Source organism: Ranitomeya variabilis, chromosome 5, assembly GCF_051348905.1.
Source record: "Ranitomeya variabilis isolate aRanVar5 chromosome 5, aRanVar5.hap1, whole genome shotgun sequence".
In the NCBI taxonomy this organism is placed as follows: Eukaryota; Metazoa; Chordata; class Amphibia; order Anura; family Dendrobatidae; genus Ranitomeya; species Ranitomeya variabilis.
Window position 1 is genome coordinate 193,338,994 of NC_135236.1, and position 17,399 is coordinate 193,356,392.

The window sequence follows — 17,399 nt, forward strand, 5'->3', positions numbered from 1 at the left end:
TTAGTAAATTTTGTGCATTTTGGACCTGACCTAAGGAAATTGGAATCCAGAGTGGCCAAGATTGCAAAAAGTTGTGCAAATATACGAGCAAAGTTTATCTAAATAAATATAGTTTGCAGGTCCCTGGTCCAGAGGCCACGAACAACAGCACCAGAACACCACAAAACTCCTAATAAACAGCATTCCTGGCAGGACCTGCAATGACGTCGCGGGCACATGACCGCGATGACGTCGCGGTCATGTGACCGCAACGTCATCGAAGGTCCTGCACACACACCATCTATAGGAATGGAAGCCGCTGAGGAGATCGGCTGTCTGCAGAAGGTGAGTATAACCATTTTTTTTTATTTTTTTTAAATTATTTTTAACATTCTATCTTTTACTATTGGTGCGGCATAGGCTGCATCAATAGTAAAAAGTTGGTCACACTTGTCAAACACTATGTTTGACAACTGTGACCAACCTGTCAATCAGTTTTCCAAGCGATACTACAGATCGCTTGGAAAACGCTAGCATTCTGCAAGCTAATTATGCTTGCAAAACGCTAGTTTTCTGCGGGAATATGCATGCCAATTCCGCATGCGATATACCCGCGGCAGGAGTTGCAGAATTGCCGCGGAAATTTCCGTGGCAATTCTGCAACGTGTGCACTTAGCATTAGAAATCAATTATTCTTGTGTATTTAAAACACTCACTCACTGTATGTATATCATACACACACGCAGTGTGCACCATAAATTGTGACTTTATTTTATGTTATTTATTTGTTTGTATGTTTTGTTTTTTTTTTTTTAACAGCACAAACGTTATGCTTTTGGTTTATTATATTCTTCCTTATACAGGGAATGGTCCGCGGCGGAACAGGTGAATACCACGGAGGGCACTTGTGCGGGACCGGGCCACACAGTCCCCTGACTTCAGCAGTTTTGTTTAGTTGGTCCAGGGATTATTTTATTGTGTTTTGGAGCAACACATATTTCAGTGAAAGCAACTTATATACAACTTGCTGTAAGCCAATGACCTAGGATTGGCCTGGAGAAGCAGCTACCGTGTTTCCCCGATAGTAAGACACCGCCGATAGTAAAGACGTAGTGGGACTTTTGAGTGGGAAAAGAAAGTAAGACGCTGTCTTACTATTGGGGAAACACGGTAGTCATAGACTAGTCTGATCAGTATAGAAAGTCACCTTCAACCCACCCCAGCTGATTGGCAGTCCTTGCACTGCCGACATCTTCACAGTTTGCCTTCCTCTACGCTGGGCTATTCGTGACACAGAGGAACATTTGCCATGATTAAACTTCACAGAATACATAAACAAATCTGTATATACAATAGAAGAATACGTACTTACAAATGCTAAAGGGCCACATCTGAAATCTCTTGAGAATAGCCACCTTTTGATTTCATCTGATCCTGAAATGATCCAGCCTAAAGGAAAAACATCCCGAACATTATATACCATAAAACAGTCTAACTGTTTAATTAGGTCTTCTGTATACGGATATGTTATGAATCTGGATCACATGGACCCTGGATTCACTGACAATACATTTTGATGAGGACATTCTGATTAAATACAGCAGTGACACATTCAAATAAAAATAAACAAAGGTAAATCAAACTACGGTAGATCCATTCTGCATTGTACATGTTTGGTGCCTCATGCAATTACCTCTAATAATTTAATGCTGACAAATTGCTTGGATATTTTCATAACCTCTATGTAGACTTGAATGGAGAAAGCCACTCCACTGTGCGGCCACACTCCTCTCTAGCCTGGATGCGACATCAGGTGCCTCCAATCTTACAATAGGTGGAAACCCCAATGATCAGATAATTTTGGACCTTCTGTGGGGAAATATGGCAAATTGCTTGGACAAACCACAATCTTAAGACTGCTCTATAGTTCCCAGCCACACAATATGCCAAGCAGGGCAAAAAAAGGACCATTTAAGTGAATGGGGTTGTAGTGGAGTCGCCTGTGCAGCACATGGATGGGGGCACTGGGGTGCAATTACACAATGTAAAAAAATAAACTTTAAAAAACCCTTCATTCTGAGGATTGAAGCCCCCACTCATCAGAAAGTAAGTACATATTGATAGAATATTTTACACAGCAGAAGTCTTGTCTACACTTTGGGCACCACACTGCATCATAGCCCCTTTCACTAAACTGGGATGTATTGTCACAGAATAATGTTTAAAGGGCTATTGCCATCTTCAGAAATGGTAAATGTTGGATAGTGATCGTAAATTCAAGAAGTTTACAGCTTAATAAAAAGTGTTAAGATGTTTTTCAGATAGTAACATTTTTCTTCGCCGTGTTTGACAGCAAAAGCGACGATACCAGCGATATTTTACACTGGTAACCAGGGTAAACATCGGGTTACTAAGCGCAGGGCCGCGCTTAGTAACCCGATGTTTACCCTGGTTACCAGCGTAAAAGTTAAAAAAACAAACAGTACATACTCACCTGCGCGTCCCCCAGCCTCTGCTTCCTGACACTAAAGCGCCGGCCCTAAACTGAAAGTGAAAGCAACAGCGGTGACGTCACCGCTCTGCTGTTAGGGCCGGAGCTCAGTCAGCGTCAGGATGCAGAGGCTGGGGGACGCGCAGGTGAGCATGTACTGTTTGTTTTTTTAACTTTTACGCTGGTAACCAGGGTAAACATCGGGTTACTAAGCGCGGCCCTGCGCTTAGCAACCCGATGTTTACCCTGGTTACCCGGGGACCTCGGCATCGCTGGTCGCTGGAGAGCGGTCTGTGTGACAGCTCTCCAGCGACCACACAGCGACGCTGCAGCGATCGGCATTGCTGTCGCTATCGCTGCAGCGTCGCTTAGTGTGACGGTACCTTTTTCTTTACACCTTGTTGCCTTAGAGACCACTGCCACTAGACAACAGAACATGCGCAGTGCTTAAAGTACCTTGCTTACAACTTGTGAAAGCTCAATAGAAGCGTTTAAGGCTATGTGCACACGCTGAAGACTGGTGTGCGGGTTTTTCCGCACTGATTTTGATAAATCCGCAGGGCAAAAACACTGCGTATTTCCTGCGGATTAATCGCGGTTTTACTGCTGATTTTCCACAGTTTTTGTGCGGATTCTACTGCGGTTTTACACCTGCGGTTTTTTAATATGGAGCAGGTGTAAAACCGCTGCGGATTCCGCACAAAGAATTGACATGCTGCGGAAAATAAACCGCTGCGTTTCCGCGCGTTTTTTTCCGCAGCATGTGCACTGTGGTTTTTATTTTCCATAGGTTAACATGGTACTGTACACCGCATGGAAAACTGCTGCGCATCCGCAGCGTCAAAAACGCTGCGGATCCGCAGTAAAAACCGCAACGTGTGCACATACCCTAATGCTGGCGAGGATCCCTGGAGCACGCCGTTACCTCCGACCCAGGCCAGGCTAGACAGCAATTGTGGTGGTATGGTCAGCAATGAGCTGTAAACAAAAGTGTTAATTACTCAAGTACCTCTGGAAGCTTTAAATGGAGTCTGTCAGCACAGAATGACTGTTCAAACCAAGAACAGGTGCTAAATGCACCCTTGGTGTGGCCAAAAATTGAAGTGCACCTTCCCACATACTTGTTTTATTTCTATAGCTAAAGAAAAGGGGAGAAGAATGGAAAACAATTAGGGGAGAAGAATGGAAAACAAGTAGGTGGGAAGGTGCACTTAATTATTTGGCCCCACCAAGTGTGCCCCAACAGCCTGTACTTGAAAAGTCATTCTGTGCAGACAGACTCACTTTCAAGTTTTGCAGCTGTCCTTGATCTATTAAAGGGAATCGATCAGCAGGTTCTTGTAATTTAAACTGAGAGCAGCATAATGTGAGGGTAGACAGCCCGATTCCAGTTGTGTCACTTATTAGGCTGTGTCCTGAAGTTTCAATCACTGTTTTATCAGCAGGAGAACATCACTGCTTGACTACATGTATAGCGCAAGCCAGTCAGACTAATCTGTGTAACCCTGCCCAGTGTACACACTGTGGATGTGGTTATATAAATCCTAAAAGCCATCATTTGCAGAGCCACTCATGTGCCTAACCAGTGGAAACCCCCATCAAGAGACCAGTTATTTGAATTTACACCCCTTTGGGTATTCATTTATGGGTGTAGTAACAATTATTATGCTTTGGGTATTTCAAACAAAAAACAAGCAGTGGAAGTTGCAGAATGAAGACTGCAAATATGCCATTGTAGTGTCCAATACACAGTGCCTAGCTTAAACTTCTGGAGCCAAGCACCCGTAAATTAAATTGGCTCTCCTCCCTACTTTAAATACCAAACATGTGAAATCCAACTGTGGTTTAGGCATATTGTGGGGCTCAAAAGGAAATGGGGCATTTGGCTTTAGGAGAACAGATGTAGCTATATTTCTTTTGGTGGGAACAATGTCGCTTTTCCAGAGCCTTTGTACTACCAGTAACTTGGACACTCCCTATATTTCTAACATATGATGGATCCAAATGGGGACTTGTTTTTTTCCTGAGTTGAAGCTTTTTTTTTGGGGGGGTAGCGTTTTGGAGTAGCATTTCGGAGTTGAGAACACTTTGGATCAGTTCTAGTGATGAGCAAACATACTCTGTAAAGGTGTTGTAAGAGAATGCTCGTGTGCTGAGTATATTCGGCATGCTTGCGTTCATGCTGTATGTCTCACGGCTGTTCGACAGCTGCAACACATACAGAGATTGCCTAGCAGGCAGGCAATCTCTGCATGGGTTGAGGCTGTCTAACAGCCGTGAGACATGCAAATGCTGAGACTCGAACACATTATTCGACCATGCCAAAGACACTTAGCACATGAGCATGCTCAGATAACACCTTATCCGAGCATGTTTGCTTATCACTAATCAGTTCACATTTATTATGTGCTCTATGCTGAGCACCTATATCAGGGTTTCCATCTAAATCTACAAAATACGTTATTTAGATGAAACACCCAAGGGATCCATTCACTATAATGAAGTAGCAAAGTTACTCTGGACTATCTGGCCACTGCTCAGTAGTGTCTGGCTTTTCAGAGGTGCACAAAATGGTGGCCAGCCGCGCTTTTGTGAATGACTATAAAAGAAGGACAATGCCAAATCATAGGCCAGACGGCATCCATAGTATCTCCATCTGCCTCATTATAGGGAATCTTGCCTCAGAGATTACATCTGAATCACATATTTCAGAGATTTACACCGAAACCGCGGTGTAAGCGCCCAGTGTAGAGTGAAGAATAAATGTAAGCCGAGCCTTACAGCGATCTTTGGGAGGCAGAATGAACAACAGAAGGTGAACAATTGGTTTTATTTTTTACGCTGTTCCTCATGCAGTATAAGTGATTCGAAGACTATTCTTTGTGTCGTGGCGATTACAGCGATACCATATTCATATAGCTTTTTTAGGTTTGGCGGCCATCACACACTAAAAAATGTTTTTGTTTTTTTTACAAAATAGTTTATGCATAACCATATTTTGAGAGCTAAATTTTTTCTGTATTTCTGCGGAGTCATGTGAGAGCTTGTTTTTTGTGGGAAGAGTAGATGCTTTTATTGGTACCATTTTCATGCATTCAATTTTTTTTATCACTTTCTATTCTGATTTTGGGAGGCAGAATGAACAAAAAGCAGCAGTTCAGGAATTTTATATTGGATTTTTTTATGCCGTTCCACACATAGTAAAATTGATAAGGCTACGTTCACATTTGCGGTCAGCGCCGCAGCGTCGGGCGCCGCAGCGGCGCCGCATGCGTCATGCGCCCCTATACTTAACATGGGGGCGCATGGACATGCGTTGTGCTGCGTTTTGCGCCGCATGGCCGCAAGCGTTGGACGCAAGAAACGCATCAAGTTGCATTTTTTTTGCGTCCAACTTTCGGCCAAAAACGACGCATGCGGCGCAAAACGCAGCGTTTTAGCGTGCGTTTTGCCGCGGTTTTGTTTGCGTTGTGCGCTGCGGCGCCGACGCTGCGGCGCACAACGCAAATGTGAACGTAGCCTAAGTCAGCTTTATTCTTCGGGGAAGTACGATTACAGCGATACCACACTTAGATAATTGTATTATGTTTCGCCGCTTTTACACAAAAACTTATAGAAAAAAAATTGTTTTTGCATCCCTATATTCTAGGAGCCATAGCTTTTTTTTTTCTTTCATTTCTCCACTGATGGAGCTGTTTGGCGGCTTGTTTTTTTGCAGGACAGTATGATATTTTCAGCGATGCCTTATTTATCTTTTTGATCGCGTTTCATTTCACTATTTGTTTGGCAGTTTGATGAAAAAGCATAGGTTTTTGCCACGTTTATTTTTTCACAGTGATCACTGAATGGGTTAAAAAGTGTGACAGTTTTATAGATTTGGTATTTCCACGTCCAGAATGACCCAATGTGTATCTTTTTTTTGAAGCCACAAAATAAACCAGTTTTGGTTTTTTTTTTAAACTTTTTGGGCTTACTTTAAAGGGACTCTGTCACCTGAATTTGGAGGGAACAATTGTCAGCCATAGGGGCGGGGTTTTCGGGTGTTTGATTCACCCTTTCCTTACCCGCTGGCTGCATGCTGGCTGCAATATTGGATTGAAGTTCATTCTCTGTCCTCCATAGTACACGCCTGCGTAAGGCAAGATTGCCTTGTGCAGGCATGTACTCCGGAGGACAGAGAATGAACTTCAATCCAATATTGCAGCCAGCATGTAGCCAGCGGGTAAGGAAAGGGTGAATCAAACACCCGAAAACCCCGCCCCTATGGATGAAAATTGTTCCCTCCAAATTCAGGTGACAGAGTCCCTTTAACAGGCATGCCGAGCTGGCTAACCCAGAGATCATCATTAGAGTTGAGCAAATTTTTCAAAATTTTGATAGGATTATGATCGGCGCTGAAAATTGTTTTTGCAATATTCACCGAGTACTGCCGAACGTCATTGGAGTCAATGGGAGGAGAAATGAACTAATATGTTCGGAACCGATCATCAAACATAAACTCGGCACGAATAGGGTACCAATATGTCAAATTCACATTCGGCGACCAATTCCGAACATATTCACTCAACTCTAGTCATCATGTAACCTCAGGTTGCCATGACAACAATCAGCAGCCCACGATTACATTGAGAGAGTGTCAATTGTGTGGGACAGGGAGCTCCCTCCCCCAGCATCCTAAATGCTTCGATTGCAACTGATCAAAGGTCGTGAAGGGGTTAACAATGGGTGACTGGGATCACTCCCTCCTACCTTTCTCTACATTTTTGACTTCTGCAAAGGTTATACACAGCACAGAACATGCAGATCTCTGCACCAGAATTCTTTAATAATGCAGGTGTAAACATGTTGCCCATGTTCCACCTTGAGGAAACAAGTTTAATGTTATGTAATTTAATGTGAACTGTGATGTGCATTAAACATGATAGTAATGTTGATAATGTGTGTAGTTAGACAATAGGGATAGTGAGTTAATGTTTGGGACTAGCCCACAGTGAGAGGGGCTAAGTTGATGGGAAAGTGACTGTTTCCAGTTAGAATGTTAACTAGGGCCTGGAATGCATAGAAAAATGACCTAAGGTCCACTGTGAGCAGTGACGCATTCTGGGGTGTCCCTAAAGTGAGGAGGCGGCTGAGAAAAAAAGGGATATCATGATCCGGAGCAAATGATTCTTCAGGAGACTGGTCCTGAGAGAGAGGATGCTTAGTAGTAAAGCCCAGAGTTTATAACTCTTGAAGGTAATGGGCCTGGACAGGACTGAGCATGTGAGATGAACTGATTGGAACTGATGCGAACTCTGCTTCAGGAAAATGGCCGCCGCGATCTCCATCTGCGCACGCGCGGCATCCCGCGGCCATTTTCCTGAAGCCCCGGGCAGCAGAGCGCTCGATCTGCGCACGCGCGGCCACAGGAAGATGGCCGCCCCCACCGATCACCAGGGGAATAGCGCAGATCGCGCTATTTTCCCTCCCCTGTGCAGTGGATTCTGGACTTGGGCATGCGCACACCACTACGCCACCAACGGAAAACTAAGCAAGATCTGGGGGAAGACACCACGCCCATCTGACCAGACCAGCCTGATTGACAGGCGAAAACGACTACTTTGGTAACGTATTTCGGCAGCATAGGTGGGGAATCGGGGTCCACAAAATACACTATTGTAATGCACAGCTCAGGCCCTATTTAACAGTATTTTTATCTCATACGGAAAAAACGGGGTGACAGGTTCCCTTTAAGTAAAAAACTCTTCCTAAACAAGTAGCATCAGTCTGGGTTGTGGTGAAGTAGTGAGAAACCGTGAATACAGAGGACAAAAAGAGGCAAAAAAGAAAATAGAGAAAAAGAGGAAGGAAACAGTGTGGAAAATGCTTAGAGTTGTAAAGGAAACGTTCATAAGACTGTACCTGCTATCTTTTGTATATATTAAAAACACAAAAATTGAGCTTGGATTAAATTGGTATACAAGCAACACATAAAAGCATGTTCACATTGGCCATAAAGCACACAAAACCTACAAGAAGCAAAATGAGCAAAAACCTTGCTGTAACTAAATAAGTAAAAAGCAGAAGTGCATTTAAATTACACAGGGTTTTAAGAAATACTGTTTTTGATCAAAAATAGCATAAAAGCCACCCCACCGCCGACAAGGTGCCCCTGATCGGGACGGAACCTATGCTGTCTAATATTAAAAACCTTACCATGTGTCAGAGTTGACCTCAGTGTGTGAATAGATTGGGACCCGGTAATTTTCTATGCCCTTATTCACAATTCTGTCAAGAATTGTCTCCTCACCCGGGACACCCCCACTTACCACACTTATCAGAATACACGTACCATTAATACCCAGCAGCTTGTGGACAATCTCCACACATCTTTAACCCCCATCTCCTCCCTCTCCTGTCCAGACTTAGCATTGTCACACTTCAATAATACACTGAAGAATGCCCTAGATGAAGCAGCACCTTCTACACGCAGAAAGACCCGACACAGACAATGGCAGCCCTGGCACATTATGCAAACACGCTTTCTTCAGCGTTGCTCAAGGTGTGCAGAGCGGCAGTGGAGAAAATCTCTCTTAGCAGAAGACTTCATCCACTATAAGTTCATGCTCCAAACCTATATCTCTGCCCTTTATCTGGACAAACAATCCTACTTCACCACCCTCATCACCTCACTATCAAACAACCCAAAACGACTTTTTGAAACCTTTAACTCCCTCCTGAAACCTAAAGTACAGGCCCCCATCACCAACCTCAGCGGTGAGGATCTGGCCACTTATTTCTTAGAAAAAAAATCAACCACATCCATCAGGATATCTCAGCGCAATCTCCTCAGTGCCTGGATCCCCTTCCCTGCCGCACCTTAAGCTCACTAGACATCTTTGAGCCTGTTTCAGAAGAAGAAGTTTCCAAGCTCCTCGCTTCTGCTCGGCCTACAACCTGCAACAGTGACCCCATTCCTTCACATATCCTGCAGTCTCTCTCACCAGTGGTCAGCACTCACCTGACTAAAATATTTAACCTCTCTCTTTCTTCAGGTATCTTTCCCTCCTCATTAAAACATGCCATCATAACCCCTTTACTTAAAAAGCCATCCCTGGACCAGTACTGCACTGCTAACTACAGACCTGTCTCTAACCTTTCCTTCATCTCTAAACTCCTGGAACGCTTGGTCCACTCCCATCTGATCCGCTATCTCTCGGATAACTCTCTTCTTGACCCCTTACAATCTGGTTTCCGCTCTTTACACTCCACTGAAACTTCCCTCACTAAAGTCTCTAATGATCTAATAACAGCTAAATCCAAAGGTCATTGCTCTCTGCTGATTTTCCTGGATCTTTCTGCCGCATTTGACACTGTGGATCACCAGCTCCTCCTCACTATGCTCCGCTCTATAGGCCTCAAGGACACAGCCCTCTCCTGGTTCTCCTCCTACCTCTCTGACCGCTCCTTCACGGTATATTTTGCCGGCTCCTCTTTCTCTCCACATCCCCTTACTATCGGGGTTCCTCAGGGCTCAGTCCTAGGCCCCCTCCTCTTCTCTCTTTACACGGCCCCTATTGGACAAACAATCAGCAGATTTGGGTTCCAGTATCATCTCTATGCTGATGACACCCAATTATACACTTCTTCCCCCCTACCCTAATTCAAAATACCAAGGATTGTCTGTCTGCTGTCTCTAACATCATGTCCTCCCTCTACCTGAAACAATCTCTCCAAAACGGAACTTCTTGTGTTTCTCCCTTCTACTAACCTCACTCTACCAAACATCGAAATTACCCTGGAGGGTTCAACCATAACTCCCAAGCAGCATGCCCGCTGTCTTGGGGTCATATTCGACACCAAACTTTCTTTTACTTCCTATATCCGATCACGCACTCGCTCTTGTCACCTGCATCTTAAAAACATCTCCAGAATCCAACCTTTTCTCACCATTGAAATTGCTAAAACTCTTACTGTCGCTCTTATTCATTCTCGTCTGGACTACTGCAACTCTCTTCTGATCGGTCTCCCTCTTACCAAACTTTCTCCTCTCCAATCCATCTTAAATGCGGCAGCCAGAGTCATATTTCTGTCCATCCGCTTCACCGATGCTTCCATCTTGTGCCAGTCATTAGACTGGCTACCCATTCGCTACAGGGTCCAGTATAAACTCATCTCTCTCACCCACAAAGCTCTCCACAGTTCTGCACCGCCTTATATCTCCTCTCTCATCTCTGTCTATCGCCCTACACGTGCCCTCCGTTCTACAAACGACCTAAGACTAACATCCCCTGTAATCCGAACCTCACACCTCCGTCTCCAAGACTTCTCTCGTGCTGCGCCAGCTCTCTGGAATGCACTTCCCCAGACGATCAGACTGATACCTAGCCCCGACCTATTCAAGAGCGCTTTGAAAACCCATCTCTTCAAACAAGCCTACCACATCACCTACTCAGTAAACTAACTTTGCCCTGTTCCCTCCTTTCAAATATTACTCTGAATCTGCACCCTACTATTCATCTGTCTCCACACCCTCCATGCACATGGTAACTGCACTTGTTACTTGACTATTGCACTTAAACACACGGGTTGATGACCGGATCATGCAGCTTTGTATGAAAATCCCTATGTATTATAATTGCCAGACCTGAAATAACAAGCACTTTTCACCTATTGTGTCCCCCCATTTCCTTGTAGATTGTAAGCTTGCGAGCAGGGACCTCACTCCTAATGTCACTGTTTAAATTGTCTTAACTCGTACCGAATTTATTGTTTGTACATGTCCCCGCTTAATTGTAAAGTGCTGCGGAATATGTTGGCGCTATATAAATAAAAAATGTATGTATGTATGTATGTATGTATGTATGTATGTATGTATGTATGTATGTATGTATGTATGTATGTATGTATGTATGTATGCATGCATGTATGTATGCATGTATGTATGTATATATATATATATACACATACATATACACACATACATATACACACACACTGCCTGGAAGAGAATGCTGCCTCCAGAGACTATTTTACATGAAGTGGCAGTTACCGGTATGAGACAAGTGACCAACATAGAACAGGAGAAATTAACTGTCTTCTTGCAAATAAATTTTTTGCTTCTCATTGAGATCTGCTGTACTGTAACAATTAGCCATCACACCACACTGGTAACCATTACCCATCACACTGGTAACTCCTCTTCATGTAAAACAAGCTGTGGAGGCAGAGTTATCTTCTAGGCAGCGTCCTCCCCAGAGCCTGGAAGAGGTCATTTATATAAAGAGATAAAAAAATATTTATCAACAACAAGACATCTGATATGAGACATACAGGTATCATTCTCATGAGCAGTCTATAACCTGTATGCCCATATTAATAGTATACATAAGTCAAATGTGGTGACAGATTCCCTTTAAAGGGAACCGGTCACCTGAATTGTGGACAGTAACCTACAGACAGTGTCAAGTTGGTGCCATTGTACTGATTAAAATGATACCTTGGTTGATGAAATCCATGGCAACACAAGCCTCATTCATACATAAATAAATACACGACAAAGCTTACATAGTGGAAAATAAGGCCGTGATGTTTATTTTGGGTAACTCATAAAATGTCATAACAAACAAACCCAAATAAATAATCCAGTAATTAACCAATATTCCATAAACCACCAAACCATCCACCCAGAGACTGGGCGATTTTCCCACAACATAAACATCACGACAAAATACATCTTTAAGGGAGGGAGGGTGGGGTCTTCTTTTCTTCACACGGTACCTCACAATGGTTGAAACCTGCCTGTACTTGGCCATAAATATCCCGGCGACCGCAAGGCAACGCACTGACAGCCAATTGTCAGCCGTTAAAAGACCGCCAAGACAGCTGATTGGGGCCGGATTTACCCAATAAAATATTAAATATAAATACCAAAAATACCCTTTTGGATAGCAACCAAAATTAGCCAATCAGCTCTAGAGGCCGTGTGGCCATGTGACCCCCACTATATTCCCTACGTAAAGTAGGGGGGGGGCTTCCATGGCAACACAAGCCTCATTCATACATAAATAAATACACGACAAAGCTTACATAGTGGAAAATAAGGCCGTGATGTTTATTTTGGGGAACTCATAAAATGTCATAACAAACAAACCCAAATAAGTAATCCAGTAATTAACCAATATTCCATAAACCACCAAACCATCCACCCAGAGACTGGGCGATTTTCCCACGAGCCTCGACTCAGAGACGAGGCCCCCCCACACCGCACAGCCATTTTTCCACTATGCTCTGCATATCAAGATTAAAGATGTCAACACCAATGTTAGATAAGTGAACTGAATCTTGCCGAAAAAGTCCAGGTAAAAAACCTTCAAGCTCAAGGTGCCTGTAAGAAAAACCATTAATTAAAGGAAAAAATTTCTCCATGCCTCTATTCACCCTCTTGCGAATTTTATCCATAAAGCTGGAATCAGGGGATTGCCATAACAACCTAGGTATGATCTCGGAAAATACGAAACCCGGAAGCGGAAAGGATTGCCTAAGATTAACCATATCAGTTCTCATTTTAGCGAGCAAATCCAGAGTTCTGGATTTTCCGAGATCATTACCGCCTATGTGAAAGATTACTAAATCAGGAAAAGGAAACAAAGCAATACAGTGCTGAAACTCAAAATTTAAATTATACCAACTTAGTCCACGGACACCATGCCAGAAAATTTGGACCAATGATGGGTCGAAGGACAAATTCTCCGTATAAAACCTTTGTGAAGCTCGTCTCTGTGCCCAGAAAATAAAAGAATGACCGATTATCCAAACTACTACCGGACCTGAAATAAATCAAAAATTAGTAATCATATAAATTGTGACGTACATAAAGCTTAACACCTCCCTGATTCCCATCTCCCAATTTTCTTAATTTGCGAATCACAGAGGCCAGCCCTAGAAGCTTCAGTCGCAGCACCAATCCGAAACGAGTGAGAGGAGACTCGGAGATGACCTTTGCCAATGGCTTTTAGACATTTTTTCAAAATAAAGTTAAATTGGAAGACTGTAGCAGGTGAACCGTCTTTATGAATAAACAACGGTCCCTCAGCAATTGCTCTGGCATGTAACCAACGCCCTATTTGAAAAACAGGGCAAATGAAAGGATCAGGAAAAGAGACAATCTTGATAGTTGTCCCTCTAGCTAGCTGATCCGTCTTAGATTTCCTAATGAATAGTGTGAAAAAAACATCAAATAACCTTAAGTCGGACAACCTAAGACCAGACGGATGAGATTTATTGGCAGAAACCAATTCGCCTATTCTAAAAGCCCCAAAAAACGCCAAACAAAATGCTGTGTGGAACAATAATGTTTCTTCAAAATTTAAACAAACTTGGCTTAGGGCCGAGCATAACTCTTTAAGCAGAGGTAAAGAAATAGGCCGTCTGGTGTCGGGTTGAAAAGTGCATTTCCTAAGGCCCTTTAAGAACTGTTTAACTGGAAAAAATGAGGTTAATGGCAATTCCCCGAAAAGCTTGAGAAAAAATGACACACCCGCTAAATATTTAGACACTGCAGAGTAGGATAAACCTTGAAAAACTAAAGCCTCAGAAAATTTTAAGCCAGCTACGGCGTCAGCCATTCTAGGGTTAAAAGAATGCAAATTACAAACATTCAGCCAACTGAAACATGCGGCCGAGTAGCTGGCCCATGATCTAACAGACAATGATTCTTTAATAAAATGCGGGATCAAACCGAGATCACATCCCAGATTAAAAGAGGGCAAGGAGTTTCTTCCATATCCGCCTCTGGAACCTGCGAACGAAAAGACGACCAATGATGTGCACATAGGGCATCAGTTGCTGAATGAAATTTACTTCTGCCAGAGCTTGCCTTAAGCCAAATGTTCTGCCTAAGGCAGGCCAGAACCAGATGTCTCAAAATGCTCGCTGCCCATTTGTTTCTGGATGACAAGGTGTTGATAGAGAAAATCACACCAGGGTCAAGAGAAAGGATGACAATTCTGGAGTTCTGGAAAAGGTGACCCCAAACAGAGATACCTAAAAAAATGGAAAAGAGCTCCAAAACCAACAGGTTGTTAGTAACACCAGAAGAGACCCAAGCGAGGGGCCAATCCTGAGTTATCCAATGTGATAAAAATAAAATGCCGCAGCCCGTGCAGGCCTGAACAGAGAACACAAATGGCAGAGAATCTGCAGAAGTGAAGGGCGTCTGCCAGCAAGATATACCGTTGTACTCAGAAAGGAATGACAGCCAGACCCTGGCGTCATCCTTTAAAGCAGAAACGACACGTACATGGGAATTAGGAGTAGAAATGCCTCTTGTGGCGTCATAAAGCCGACGTGAAAATGCTCTGCCAATTGGAATGATTCTGATGGCAAAATTTAGAAGGCCCAATAAAGACTGCAACTCTTTAAGGGTAGATTTTGGTTTTGAAATAAATTTAAATAGAGCAGAACGCAGTTTGGTGATTTTTTCATCAGGGAGTCTACATTCCATAGCAGAGGAGTCTAGAATTATGCCTAAAAATTCAATTGTTGTAGAAGGCAAAACGGTCTTTTCTTGAGCAAGAGGCACGCCAAAATGTCTACACAGATCAACAAACGAATTCAACGTCTCCAGACATTCAGGGGAAGAAGAGGGGCCTACAAACAGGAAGTCGTCCAAATAATGCAAAATGCCCGCCCCAGGAGAATTTGTTTCCAAAACCCAATGCAAAAAAGAAGAAAAACTTTCAAAGTAAAAAAAAGATAACGAAAAACCCATTGGAAGACATTTATCAAAGAAAAAACAATCGTGGAAATGAAAGCCCAATGAGGAAAAACCGTCAGGATGAACGGGAAGAAGACGGAAGGCAGATTTAATGTCAGCCTTTGCCAATAAGGCATCCTGACCAAAATGCCGCAAAATGTCAACAGCTTTGTCAAAAGAAGAGTACGATACGGAACAGGCTGAACTGTCAACCTCATCATTCAGAGAGGAACCCGCAGGAAAGGACAAATGATGAATAAGACGAAAAGAACCAGGATCTCTTTTCGGCACAACACCTAATGGAGAAATTCTAAAATTGACAAATGGTGGGGAGGAAAAAGGACCAGCTACCCTCCCGAGATCCAACTCACTCCTAATTTTATCTACTACCACCTCAGGATAAAGAGCGACCGAATGTAAATTCTCAACAATTTGGCATCCAGTCCCTCTGAAAGGGGGAACGAAAAAACCAAACGAAAAACCGTTAAAAAGCAGGCTACTGCTCATTCGGTCTGGGTATTGATTTAACCATGAAACCATATTTTCCACTTTCACTGGTGTCCGTGCTCTTTCCATTAGACTCCTTTGACACGGATGTAGCTGACTGCTTTTTAAAGCATTTGAAAGCGGGGTGCGTGTTCCCACAAAAGGAACACTCATGGCGAAAGCGGCAATTGGAGCTCCATTTACAAGAAGATTCATTGAAGGCAAAACAGAAGCCTTTCTTAGTAACGGGAGCAGAAGAGGATCTGGATGAAAAATGTCTCTGAGGGAGCATTAAATTTAACCATAAACCCACGTCCTTACTACCCCAGTGGACCTCAGGATGAACCGCTAGCTTTTGGCGGAAGGCCTCATCGTAATGAAGCCAAGCAACTCCGCCGAAATTGCGATAAGCTTCCAAAATAATGTCTATGTGTTGGAACAATTTGCTACACAGATGTGGTGACTTCTCACCAAGGACAGCCGAGTAAATAGCAAATGCCTGTAACCAATTGTTGAAAGATTTAAAAGCACGTTTGGAATCCTCTGAATCAGGCTTGTCATCTTTTTTGTCTATCTTACTCGGCTGTTCTCTAGGAAGTAAAGAAAACAGGTCCACGTAATGGTAGTTCCAAATAAGTTCCTTGGTGGAGGAACTCAAATGGAATCCTAACGGAGATAATTCGCACGTTAAAGCTTCTTTAAAAACATTCTTAGGGACAGATGCAGACAGATCTATAGGAGGGGTGGGATGGGAACCAGAAGTAAGAGCGCCGCTTAAGGCCTCAGAAAGTACATTCTGAAAAATGCGCTTTAAATCACAATTAAATAAAGATAAATGAGGATCAACAATCTCACCCCTTCCAGTGCTTCGGTTTTCAGATGGCGTCTCAGTTGCGCAGCCTGCGCTCGAGCTCTCCATGTTAGGCGAGCGCACCTGCGTGGATGAGGCAGGCAGGAACTCCGGGTCCTGAGCGTGTGCTGGCATAATCCTGGAAGTAGATGGTAAGGCAAAGCCCGCAGCCGCTGAGTGAGGAGAGCCGGTATTTGAAACTGGCGCTCTCACCGACAGACTCTTCCGGCCGCGACTGTTTCCGGTTGTTCCGGCGCCGCTTGATGACGTGGGCGGCGTCTTCTCGCGACGTCGCCGGGTATCACGCGATGGGCTCCGGGACCTTCTTGATGGAGGGAGGCGGGACTTCCTGCTGCTCTCCAGCGAAGGATGGCTGAGTGCGGGAGATGCCGGTGACGGTGAATAAGTGGTCCTGGGCTTCCTTTTTCTGGCGCTGCCGCGGTGGCTCGGCGGAGACAACGGAGGTAAAGGCAGGGGCTGCAGAGCTGGGATCCGGCTGATGGGAGACGCCTTCCGGAGCCGAAGTAGCAGGCTTTGAGGTGAGACAAGACATAAGCCATGCAGCACCGTCATCTTCAGCTGCTCTCGCAAGGACCTGCTGCAGTAGGTTCTCCATTGAAATGTGGGGTCTTCTTTTCTTCACACGGTACCTCACAATGGTTGAAACCTGCCTGTACCTGGCCATAAATATCCCGGCGACCGCAAGGCAACGCACTGACAGCCAATTGTCAGCCGTTAAAAGACCGCCAAGACAGCTGATTGGGGCCGGATTTACCCAATAAAATATTAAATATAAATACCAAAAATACCCTTTTGGATAGCAACCAAAATTAGCCAATCAGCTCTAGAGGCCGTGT

At 43.9% G+C, this 17,399-nt stretch overlaps 1 protein-coding gene across 7 annotated transcripts in view; it reads right to left on the minus strand.

The window, feature by feature from the left end:
* The window catches only part of LOC143775494 (CDC42 small effector protein 2-B), an 80,656-nt gene that overhangs the window by 18,740 nt on the left and 44,517 nt on the right, over positions 1-17,399 (minus strand). For 4 of the 7 annotated variants that reach the window (XM_077263686.1, XM_077263684.1, XM_077263687.1 and 1 more), the window contains one exon: positions 1,352-1,428. In XM_077263686.1, the coding sequence (XP_077119801.1) occupies positions 1,357-1,428 (72 nt within the window). In that variant the 3' untranslated portion in view covers positions 1,352-1,356. Of the gene's footprint in view, positions 1-1,347; positions 1,429-17,399 lie in introns of all 7 variants that reach the window. The other 3 variants (XM_077263689.1, XM_077263690.1, XM_077263685.1) reach the window with 1 other exon arrangement.